Source organism: Poecilia reticulata, chromosome 18 (genome assembly GCF_904066995.2).
Source record: "Poecilia reticulata chromosome 18, P_reticulata-male-v2, whole genome shotgun sequence".
Lineage (NCBI taxonomy): Eukaryota > Metazoa > Chordata > Actinopteri > Cyprinodontiformes > Poeciliidae > Poecilia > Poecilia reticulata.
This window is the reverse complement of record NC_088847.1, coordinates 28,777,327-28,790,030: the sequence shown is the minus strand read 5'-3', so window position 1 is coordinate 28,790,030 and position 12,704 is coordinate 28,777,327. Positions and strand designations below refer to the sequence as shown.

At 38.1% G+C, this 12,704-nt stretch overlaps 1 protein-coding gene across 2 annotated transcripts in view; it reads left to right on the top strand.

The window, feature by feature from the left end:
• The window catches only part of LOC103480823 (uncharacterized), a 28,578-nt gene that overhangs the window by 8,054 nt on the left and 7,820 nt on the right, over positions 1-12,704 (top strand). Inside the window, exons 2-8 of one of the 2 annotated variants that reach the window (XM_008436008.3) lie at positions 1,674-1,710; positions 4,276-4,316; positions 5,744-5,810; positions 6,850-6,985; positions 7,846-8,002; positions 8,078-9,190; positions 12,612-12,671. In XM_008436008.3, coding sequence (XP_008434230.2) covers positions 1,674-1,710; positions 4,276-4,316; positions 5,744-5,810; positions 6,850-6,985; positions 7,846-8,002; positions 8,078-9,190; positions 12,612-12,671 — 1,611 coding nt within the window. The remainder of the gene's footprint in view (positions 1-1,673; positions 1,711-4,275; positions 4,317-5,743; positions 5,811-6,849; positions 6,986-7,845; positions 8,003-8,077; positions 9,191-12,611; positions 12,672-12,704) is intronic. The other variant, XM_081599311.1, reaches the window with a different exon arrangement.

Below are 12,704 nucleotides of genomic sequence, written 5' to 3'. Positions count from 1 at the left end.
CGGGATTAACTTTCAGCTTTTCAAATCGCAAAACAAGAAGAAAACTAAGAAGTAAAAAACACTTTTTAGAGTTTAAAGTTTAGTTTTTTTAGATTCTTAGAGAAATCAAGCTGACCTGGTTTACAGTTTGGACTGTGAAGAAAAGCAGTGGAAATGAGGTAGGAAATGGAAACGTTCACATCCAGAAAGGAAAATCTTTTCCTCTCTGCTTTTTAATCATTAAATTTAAAAAACTTGAGACTAAGTTTGAGTTAACAGTTCAACACGTATCTAAAGTGATGCTTTGCTACAAGACTAAATAGAAAACTGCTTCATTTGAGTAGCATATTCTACATTTTAATGTTGGAACTTTACGTAAAATACAGTGAAATGTTGAGTGACATTCTCCACCTTAATGAATGTCTTTGTTCTCCATCTCATTTGAGAAATAAAAATGCAAATTATGGTGAAAACAGATGAGAAAGAATTGGTTTAAGGAGGGAAGAAGGTGGCGTCCATGTTGAAGCTGGAGCCATGAGTGGGCAGATAAAAGCAATGATTCATCTGGTGGAAAAAAAAGTTTAGATGAGCTCATCACTTTTCTCTGTAGCTGCAAAGCAACCAGACTGAATAACGACACATTTAACATTCCTGGATAACATGTTGTTCAAGCTCAGATTAGAAAACAGCGAAAAACGGCAAGAAATGTTGGGTATGCAGAGCAACAAGCCGACTCTGTTGAAGTTTATTTTGGTGAGAAACTATCCAGAATCGCATAGTTCAAAGGTCAGATCTGGATTTTTCTTCCACTGCTTTCCCCAAATCAAAATATTTATGCTTAGAGATGCATTAAGTGACCAGATTGGTACCATTTTCCCCTTTAGCAGATATTCAGAACATAAACAGTCTGTGCTCTTTATCCAAGAGCCAACACATCAGACTACCACTCTTCAGTGTGGAAGCTGCTACTGAGTCGAGAACCTGAAAGTTTTCTGATGTTTTTTGTTGTTTTCTTTAAAGCTCGGACTTCAACTCATTAAGTTTGATTTATTACTTGCATAGATTTTAATGTGTACATTTTTTAAAAGCAATTAATCACCTTTTATTTTACATTCAATGGTCTTATTTACATGTTTCTGGTACGCCCGTAAATCTGACGCACGAGTGTAATCAGCAAACAGTCCTTCTGTAAAAAGTTTTTAATTTTATTTAAAAATGTACTTAAAGAATTGTGTTTTTCATTGTTGAATATTTTATTCAAATTTCCATTAATACTTTGTAGATTTACTGACTGTATTCCTAAATTTATGATCAACTGATTGTATCTTTTTATAAATTATTTTGCCTCGTCCTGCACTGTTACCTTTGTTGTTGAGCTCAAATATTTAGCAGCAAAAAGGAATTTTGAATGGAAAATATTGCTTCTTTTATCAATATGGTTTTGTAGCAGTAAAATGCTGGTATGTATCAATTTTATTGATTAAGTTGAACCTTTTAGAAAAGAAAGTTAGAAAAAATGTAAAATTGTATCTGATATGAAAAAAAAGCCAAACTTTATTTTATTAGGAGTTATTGCAACATTCACCAGAATATTGAGATTATACATTTTTCTAAAATTGTGAAACTCATTTAGCTGCTAATCGTTTCAGTTTCTAGAATTAATAAAGTAAGTGTTGCTTTGTGTTTCTCCTCAGGTCGGCCTGACAGACGTAAGCCGGAGCATCGCCACAGGTACGAGGTTTCTCTCCTGTCGGGTTGAGTCTCTGCCAACAGGAAGTGTGTTTTATTCCTCCCACTTGTAGAAAACCGCCTGATCCATGCAGCGATACCGTTTGACACTGAATCTTTTTGATCATCTCAAATGAACGTTTGGATCAAGAAGAACTAAAGTAACATTTTATTTGAAGAGGTGTGCATAAGACTGACATGATGACACTGAAGGAGCCTTCATGAATGTTTACAGCTGTTGTCATGAAGTGTCATTTGGCAAATAATGACACTTTTAAAGCAAAGCTCTGCATCCCCAGAACCAAACATGGAGAAGCAGCATTCAGCTTCTATGCACCACAAATCTAGAGCAAGCTTCCAGAAAACTGCAAAACAGCCGAAACACTGAGTTCCTTTAAATCTGGACTAAAACCCAGCAGTTTAGAGCTGATTTTGAAACATAATCAATGAAACATTAATCAACAATCTGATGTGTAACAATCACACTTGACAAAATCTAAATGTCTTAATGGTTAACTGTGCAATCTGACTTTGTATTTTCGTGTTTTTATGATTCCTTGTTGCTGAAATGTGCTCTAAAAATAAACTTCCTTCAGAGTTGACTCTTTTAATTAAAGTTTTAATGGAACTTTACATTAAAAATGTCATTATTTACCAAACGACACTTCATCATAACAGTTGTAAGCATTCATAAAGACTCCTTCATATTTACGACGGCGTCATCATGTCAGTCTTATGCACCTCCCTTCAAATAAAGAGTTACCAAAACCTGTTCCAATGTGCAGAGGTTAAAGTCGTCCTGCTGTTTTTCTGCAGATCAGTCGTTTCTCCTGTTTCTTTGCAGGATTCCAAGTTTAACTTCCCTCCCATTTGGTCTCTGCTTCTTACACACTGCTAAAAGTATTTAGTCTGTTGCCTGGTTGGCATGGCGACCTGTAAATGTCCCTGGGTTAAAGGAGCCAGTGTGTGTTTATTCAATAAAAAACAGGGGAACTTGATCCGTCAGGTTTTGAATAATTTAATTGGTTTTACGTGTTAATTAAGTTACCTACTTTTTATTAGGCTTGGGCTGCAGTAATTACTTTAAGCAGCTGACCTTCAGCAAAACGCGTTTAAAACTGCAAAACAAAGGCGGCTTTGAGTGCAGAAGTGAACCAGTGTAAAATTAAACCCCACAGAGGATGAGTCACAGCCTTAAACTGCATCGTAAAGCAATTAGAAATGACTTTTCCCTCCTGTAAAACCGAACCTTCAGAACATTCAGAAATGAGAGCCTTAATTTATAGACAAGTGACGAAGCATCAAATGGTAAATGTGCTTAACGGAGCGTTTTCTGTTCGTTTAATTGGTGTGAATGTCGGGATTCTGCTTTATATCGGATGCCAAGCAATAGACTGTATTCCAGTTTTTAATTTAAGAGTAATCTTAATGTAACCCCACTGTTAAAAAATGTTTAAGAAGTTGCTAATAGACTCTGGTCTGCTTTACTGTTTGTTATTCACACGCACACACACACACACACACACACACACACACACACACACACACGCCTATAGACATGATGTAATGGAGGGAAAAGCTTTAAAACTGTTTGCCAGTATCAACACTTAAATTAAGTACGAAAACCCACAGAAATAAACAGTTAATACAGCGTCAGTCATTTACTGTAATCACTTAATTCTAATTAGAGATGCAAGTTATCAATTAATGAGTTAATTGATCGACTAACAACTACAGTTCTTAAAATCTAGTCGGCCCTCCATCTTTCAATAACTTTAAATTTGTACGTCATTATATATGTGAACTTTTTTTTCAGTTGTGTTAAATAAATAAATAAAATGATAGATTTTTCTCAAATTATTAAACTTTTAGATTCCTCAAAATCAACCATGATTATTGGCATCGTGTCTTTTTATATCTTGTTACAATTTCTCTGTCATTTGTTCTTGAGTGGATGTTATTAGTTAATCAAACGGAATGTTTGATCTAATAAACTATTGTTAGTTGATCAATTATTCGCATCCTGATCTATACATTGTTTTATTTCTCATTGTATAACTTGAGCAGTAATTTTTTATTTTATTTTAAATTTTGTAAAGAAGAACACAAAGTGAACTGCTTCGTTTCCATTGGTGTAAATGAGTTTGTCTTTGTTAATGGGGAAACTCTTGGGAAAAGACAAAAGAACAGAGTTAAAGGTCCAGGAACATCTGTTGTCTGACTGTTTTTATTCAGCTTCACAATATTTACCTTTAAAAACCAACAACTTTGGCTCAGTTTAAACCTGTTTGATTTTAGCGTCCAGGTAAACTTTAAGCTCTGTGTTCATGTTAATGTTTATTATAATATTTAATCCATCCTTATTGGTTGATTTGTTTCAAAACATTAAAGAATGACTATTTTTTGTTTTTTTTTCTAGCATTCGTTATGGGTAATAACTGGTTTAAATTCTAAGTACTGGAGAATTGGATATCAGGATAATTTGCCTCTAAAAGTAATAAAAAGCTTTTTAACAGAAAGTTGGAGAATGAGGTGAAATGACGTTGTTTCCTGTGTTGTTTTCTGCAGCCAGGGTCCTCTCTCGTCCATCAGAGCTGTCATCAAGAGAAGTAAGTGACAAACTTTATGACCATTTCCTGTGAAGCAGGAACACAAACCGTGAAGCCAAAGTAGGTCAAGTTTAACTTTGATTAGAAGTGAAACTGTTTGACTTTTTGTGGGTAATAAATTGTTTATGTTCAGATTTGACTTTCAAATTCTGTCTTTTGTTTTCTTGTCAGTTAATTAAGTCAAGTCAATTAAAAAAAATACAAAAGAGGTATTATTTTTATTCCAGACGAAAATGAAAGACTTACTTGACTTTACTAACTATTTGTCTGAACCTTTGAAGTTGAGTTAATCAATGTATAATTATTTGCATGGTGGATGTTTATAAGCCATAAACAGTGATTCAGTTACGGAAGCAGAATCAATGAGATATATCAGTATTTGACCTGGTCAGAGCTGACCAGGTTATAGGTTACAGAAATTCAACCTCCACACCAGAAATTCAAACTAAAGCAAACTTTCCATTTAATCTGACTACATAGTTGCTTAACTTTTAGTTAATCAGAAAAAATGTTGCCTTTAATGATGGAAAACATCCAGTTTGACCTTTTCAGGTGTATTGAAACCCAGCCTGGCTCAGAGTTTTAAACGTAACGACTTCCCACCATTTGCTTCCCTCATGTTGCTCTAAAAAATGTCTCGCAGGTTTCTAGTATCCTAAATAACCCACATGTTCTGCTTCTGCAAATCTGAAGCTTTTCCAAGTGAGTCAGGTCAACGTTTTGATGCTGGAATGCTATAAATATCTTAGACATCTGGTTTCATATTCTGGTTTCTTAAAATGCAGCTGTTTGGGCCTAAATAAAACGGATCTCGTCTGAGTTATAAATCCCAACATAAAGAGATGACAGAAGAAGGAAAAAGCTCTGATTTCTGCTTGAAGCTTGGTCCAATTTAAAACAACTACGTCAGTTTTGTTTATATGCCACTTTTTGCCAAAAAGACTGGATAAGAATCATAAAGACTAAAACACATAAAAACAAGAGAAAAGAATAGAAGTTGGTTATCAGTTTTAAATTGATGCAATGGGTTTCTTTTTAAGCTCATTTGAATAACTAACTGAGCTTATTGTTCTGTAGTGTGTGATTGGATTGAAATTATTTAATTTAAAGTGGATCTCAACAACATTTACTTTATGTTTTAAAGAGTTTCTTAAAATAATCATTGTTCAGTAAGATGAAATATTGTCGAAAACATCTTAAACCATCAAATCCAACTTCTGGTTATGTTTACAAACCATTTGAGACGTTTTTCTACTAACATTAGATTTTCTGGTGATGGTATTAAAGGCGTTGGTTCATGCTTTGAAACGTTGCTCAGGTTCACCATAATAATAATAATATGGGGTTTATCTTTCTTGAATAATTTATATTAAGCTTTCAGCTTTATTGTTGCTTTATTTTTAACTGTGTTTTAAATCTCTCATCAGCTTCGAGGTCCACGACTGTCTCAGAGACGCACAGAGACAGAGAACGAGACAGAGACAGAGACAGGAGGTAAAACTCCTGGATAATTATTATTTATTTCAGCTGAAATAAATGCAGTAAAGCCAGTGGGCAGCAGGAGTAAATTATAAGACATTTCTGCCTTTTTTACTGGTCAGACAGACACAAAACATTAATTACTGTCACTTATTATTATTTGTTAAATATGATCAGTTTTTCAGTCTCTACATTTTCCTAAACTACTTTTAGTAGTTATATAATTTAGGATAAATTCAACTATATCCAGACGAACCTCATCTCTGAAGCGCCACCCCATTAAAAACGTGATGGAGCCTGAAGAGAAATAAAAACATGTAGAAAGTTTCAAGTATTAAAATTACGATGAAATATCAGAGCCAGTTGGAAAAAAATTTATTACAAGAATAAAGTCAAAGTATTCAGAGAAAAAAGAATTAAGTCATATTATGAGGATAAAGTTGTACAACAGTATTTCAAAGTATGAATAAGTCATAATAACACCAAAAAAGTTGAATTAATAGAAAAAGTCATTATCAGAATGAAGTAGTAATTTTATATCTCCTCCACAAAAAATACATTAAAATGAGGAATGTTGAGCCTCTTGAAGACTTTATTCTACTAATAATATGACTTTATTTTTGTATTTTAAATACTTTAGTTTGGCTGTGATATTCTGTCATAGAAAATATTTTAGAAGCTTTATACCAGAACATGATTCAGTTTGGTTTTTAAATTTTTTTATATACAGTAAAACAGTTTTAACCTAAAAATATTCACTCCACAATCTGTTTAGACATGTGGTTGTCCAGAAATAGTTTATCTTTCAGTGTCATTTGAGATAAAAATATTAATTATAAGAAAGGATCTATTTTTTCTTATTGATAACTTTGACTGATCTTTATTAAGACAAACTATTTTCACTGCTTGAATAGAAAAACACATAATTGAATCAATCATCTGAAGCCATTTTTACAAACTGACTCCTTGTTCTTTTTATAAACTAACAGATTTGATTTGTGCATCCCTGCCACATCGCTCTCTTTATGACTTCCTGTTGTTTGTCGGTTGCTAGGCGACCGGAGATCACCATCTTGGCAGCAGAGCCGCTGCCCTCCACATCCTGGTTTCCTGGAGCCGTTGGAGGGATTCCTCCACCTCCTCCTCCGCCTGCGCAGATCTGGGGACCCACGATCGCTCCGACGATTCAGGTGAGGTTTGGATGATAAACGACAACTTTAGAGTCCATTTCTACGACATGGAGGGAGATTTAGCAGCAAACACGCTACTGTCATTTACTTGTGTGTTTAAATTACATCCATTCTTGGTGTTCTGTGTTTTAACTGCTTGCCAACCTAAATTTGAAGTAGGCGTGGGCATTTATCATTTATGATGATAAATTTCTAAGCATTAGAATGCTGATCTGTCCCTATTGTTCATAGTTTTAGTTTCATTATTTTCTCTGCCGTTTGTCAAAGAGGGCATCAATAAATAAATAATAAATTACAAAATGTGACTAAATGTGGTTAGTGAGTTTCTAAATGTAACGTCGTAAATGTCCAGTCACTGCGCCTGACCTAGTAACCCTGCAGAAACCCCACCTGTTACCTAGCAACCGCAGCACAGTTACGCCTGCTACCTAGCAACCCAAACTGAGCTCCAGCGTGTGTGGTCAGCTGGTTTTACCGCCGTATGCGCTTTACAACGGCTGCTGGAAGTGACGAATATTTTGATGTCGACTTAACATCCAGAAACCACTTCCTGCATTCTTGTTGGTTATGCTTTTCAAAGGTGTCCGGTTGTATTATTCTGGATCTGTTTGCAGCCATTTTCACGTGTGAGCGTAAACGTTAAGTTGGGGGGCGTGGCCAGGAGCACCTTATTTGGATTTAAAGTGACAAGACGCCCTAAAACAGTTCAAAATAGGCTGAACTGACCAGAATAAAATTTCATTATCTAAGCTGATTTTGTGTAAAAATGTGATAAACGTGTTTTGTGTAGACCACAGATCTGTCCCAACCTGTTCATGGAAGTGTCATAGGTCACCTCTAACCCTTGTTTGCTTCTATAGCCGCCTCCTTCCTATGAGGAGGTGATCAGAGAGAAAACACAGGAGCAGGTTCTCCATCCTCCTGCCCCCTCCTCTTCCTCCTCACCTTCGGTTTGCAGAACCACCATCGCCACACAGACCGACCCAGGACCCGCCGCCGACCCTCAGGAGACTCGCGGTAAACCAGGAAGCTGATTGGAGGGAGTTCTAGATTTGAATGTTTACTATTAAAAGGAGTGTTTTCTGTTCTCAGATAGAAGATCAACGAGGCCCCCCCGGCCGCCTCCTCCTTCCTGCACTTCCAGACCTCCGAATGCTGCTGATGTCATCATCACCTCCAGCCAATCAACTGTTAGCTCTTCTGAGGCGGACAGCGTAGAGACCAACACACATCCTGAGCCTCTAACACACACCTCCACACACACGCAATGCTCTGACTTCCTCAGTGACCAGCAGTTACCTTCGGCGTCAGCATTGCCTGACCCATCCCCAGATGTGCCCTTGGAGCGCCCCAGGCCACGCCCACGCACAAGGCTAGCTCGCCAGCCAGTTAGCGACGAGGTTAAAGTTCAGACTTTGGTGAAGCTGCGTGAGGACGGTTTGGCAACGTTAGCGGCGCGTACAGCAAGCGACGCCACCAACCCAGAGGGGAGCAACGGGAAGTACCTGCAGGAGCTGCTGGAGGCGTTCAGCTCCGACGACTGGGGCTTCCCTGATCACTGCAGCGACGACAGCGAGCGCAGCCAATCAGAGAGCGAGGACGGAGAGGAGGAAGAGGACATGGCGACTCTGAGAGCGAGGATACAAGCGTTCGAGCAGCAGGTCGCTGACGAGAGCTGTGGAGACTTAAATACGGGGAATGTTGAGGGTTTCGTTGTCACAAAAAGACCAGAGCCTCGACCTCGGCCTCGTCTCCAGGGGCAACCGGCCAAATCAACCCCACCTGTCATCGCTCCAAAGCCGAAAAGCTTTTCACCTTCCCCCAAGCCCTCCAGCAAGGTATTCTGGGAAGACGAAGGTGTTGCTGTGGAATCAGGCAGTGTAGAAACGGCAGAGTCAAACCCTGAAGCTCCGTCTTCTGCAGAAGCATCAAAATCTGATCCAGGGTCAGACATCAAACCTTCCCAAACCCCTGAAAAACCCGCCACAACTCCAAAACCACAGACTGTTACAGAACCGCTCCCATCCAGCGCCCCAGTCCCGGCGCCCCGACCGCCTCCACCCAAACTCACGTCCTCCATCAGCAGCGACTCCTTCCCCCTGAACACAGGACCCCCAAAGAGGCCTCCGGTCGCCCCCAGAGCCAGCCTGGGCGCGCCGCCGCAGAGTGGAGGCGAAGCTACGCAGAACACTGTGACCCAAACAGGTGAGCTTTAGTCAGGTTACATCGCCACTCTGAACAACTTTTAACCAATTGAGAGTTGGGACTTAATTACAATTTTAATTAAAGTTAATTGCATGGTCTTTATTTAATTCTTTCAAAGCTTCTTTAAAGTTTGTTGTTATTTTTACCTGATCATTTTCTAAGACCAATGTTTTCTTCTGTCTTCTCAACCCTTCAGGCATTTAAAAATGCAAACAAACCTGAATAATAAAGCAGAAAATCTTCTAGTTTTATCAACAACTACACGTTTTTGCTCATTTCCTTAGGATCTCAGTCAGGTGTTTTCATGATGACACTTGACCTCTTTGACACTCGATGAACAATCTGTGGTTTTCTCACTGAAACCTCTGTTTAGTCAGGAGAGTCATTACATTTTTATTGAATCTGAATGATCCAGTGTTTCTGCATCGCTGCTAATATTTTCAGCTAACGCTTCAGGTTTGTGTGTTGACTTTTCTTATTTCTTTTTTCCATTTCTTTTGCCCAGCAGCCTTAGTGGATGAGCTCTAAAAATTACATGATTAACTTGATGTGGTTGTGAAAACTCTTCATGTCTGTTAGCAGATATTTGCTAAATTGCCTCTGGTAACTTTCCAAATATTTGCTAGAAGGAAGTGTTCTTCTTCCTGTTTACGCTGCCAGATAGCCTGAATTAGCAGCAGCTGCTGATAAGGAAGTTAAGTTATTGACTCCACAATGGCCTGCAAATGAGCTTCATATGAGATCATTATCACCACCACGGTTTACTCTGAAGTTGCTACACAGTGGTAAAAAATGTATTTCCTTAACTTTAGACCAGGGATCCCCAAACTTTTTCCTGTGAGGGCCACATAACCTTTCCCTTCTCTGGTGGGGGGCCGGAGTCAGTTAATGACCTGCACTGCCGGAAATTGTTGACAGGAGGGGAGAAGGGGGGGGGTGTTTCTTGATTGATTTTTACCCAGAAAGCACATGGGTAAATACCGTTAGTGAAACGGTCACTGGGACTGACTAGTATATATTTCATTGAGGGAAACCTGGAATGCGGCGTTCATCTGCTCTACCGCTAGCAAACAACCGTACTGATTAAATAATATAAAAGTCAAGCAGTTCCCTAAAAGCACCCACAGTTTACAGGACACACTTCCTGCTACAGAGCCCCCTGGTGGCTGAAGAAAAATCCACATTTAAACCGGAAAATACAATATATGAAAAAAAATCTGAATGCTCTCTGGTATTGTTCAGGGGGCCGGACCAAATGTGGCCGTAGCTTGGGGACCACTGCTTTAGACGATAATGGTGTTTTAAAAAATTAGCATTAGTCTCCCAAGTTCTAGTTTTCTTTCTAAACTGGACATTTAATCAGAGGTCAGCAGAGCAAATAAAACTAAATAATAAAGCTCCTCTATTAGAGATCTTTACAACAATCACCAAATAAACAAAATGACCAGTATCATTGATGCTAACACATTAGCATCACATTTCTTGCTTCTTCTACCCTGCTGCCTCAGTGTTACTTGATGTCAGGTTTTAGTCCTCGATTGATGCGACTCGTATCAAAAAGCCACATTTGCCATCGTACCGCAGTGACAGGCTGCTGCATCCTGGGTGCACAGAGGAACGTCATCGCATGTCCTTCCTCCCAGACTCAGTAACTATTACTACAAAGTCAATATGTGTTTACATCCCTCCTGGTATTTGCATAATAATCTACTCTGGTTTACTTATTTTTCTTTAACATTTCTGCAATTATTGAACAGCAAGATAAACCTGAACTAAAATCATAAAATAAAAATATTTATCTATATCCTGTACAAGAATGTATAAATGTCTTCTGTCTTCCTAACTCAAGGGAAACTAATTTTATTGTCGACTTCATGCTCTACAATGTTGTTTTTGTTTCTCCTGGTTTCAGTCCAGACAAGGAGAACCTTTATTTATCTATGGGTGATAATGGAGGGCTTGTTTTTTTCAAACTCAACAGTCAGAAATTATAAACAGTTTGCAGGACATTATTAAAGAAAGCAGTAAAATATCTGGCATTCCTCTTAACAGTCTTATTGACCTCTATAACGAAAGCTACAACACTACGGGTCGAGTTTGAACCGTCAAGATGAGAGAATAATGTTCTGTAGAACCGATAGACAGACACAGTCTGGAAGCAGACTTTGTCTTGTCTGTGCTTGAAGATTGTTAATGAGGCTGTTGTTGTTTTTTATGTGCGGACCTGCTGAGTGTGCAGCAACTTGCCCTTCAAGGACAGTAAAGTTTAACCAAACTTTACTAGTGAGGTTGCACAGAGTGTGATGTGGTTGGAGTCGGTCTTCGGTGAGCTGCTTACCGTATTGTTGCTGATAAATGCTGGTTTGGTCTAATTCTCTTTCTCTCTCTCGTCACTACAGCTGAGTAAGAAACGTTAATATTTCCAGTTAGCAGTCTTTATGGATTGCTGTCAGTTGTCTTTGTTTTGTTTTAGTTGCATCAGAGAGACAATCTGGAGGAAGAAACCATCTCTGTGGCAACAGTTTAATTTAATTTCTTTCCCCACAAATAGCACTCTGTAGCACTAACTTAAAGGTAAAAGCTTAAGCAGTTTGTGTCCAGGATGTGTGTGATCTGCAGAGATGTTAGCTGGATCTAACATCTCTGCAGAGATTCTTCTGGTGAATCCTTGTATCCTGATGCTGATGTTGATATCAGAGTTGGGACAAAGCAGTGATGAAAGTAGTACAAAATGCCAGTGCAGCAGCTGGTTACCATGGAGACCAAACTGAGGCAGGTGAAGAGGCATTGGTGAATAGAGAGTCACTGATTTATTTTTGTGACCGTGTTTCTTCCCTCCCAGCAGCTGTTTGAACTTGACGATGCTTAATTGATATTATCCACAGAAGACAAATGCAAAGTCACTTTATTATACTTAAAATAATAATATTAATAAAATAAGTTACTTATAATAAATTTCTGTACCTAAAGATTTTCTGGCAAACTGTTGTAAGCTGTTTTTTATTTGGAAAATTAAAAATTCACAAAATGTTTGATTTTTTTAACTTAAAATTACCAAGAATATAAGTGAACACATTAAAAGTAAATGTATCTTAATAATCAGGGTCCTAATGAACAGTTAAAGCAAGTAAAAAATATGCCATTAAAGTAATCCCAAATCACCTTATTTTCTGTTGGTAAACTGTTTAAATATGTTGTTTATTTAAGTTATTTAATTAACCTAAATATTAGTTAATATATTTAGGTTTTTTACTCTCCATTTACCACTAGCAGGTCCTGTGGAACCGTCCTAAACCCTATTTAGGGTCTATAGAACCTAGTGAACAGCTAATATATCAGCAAAACCAACAGTTGTCTTTTGGGGATTAGTTACACTTTAAATGATTTTCCATGTTGTGTTTATTTCCTTTTTCTGTGAAAGGAGGAAGTATCCGTTCCACCGTCAAGCCAGCAGCACCGACTTCCCCTCGCAGAGCCAGCGGTAAGACTACAGGCCCTGCTGTGTGTCCGAGTT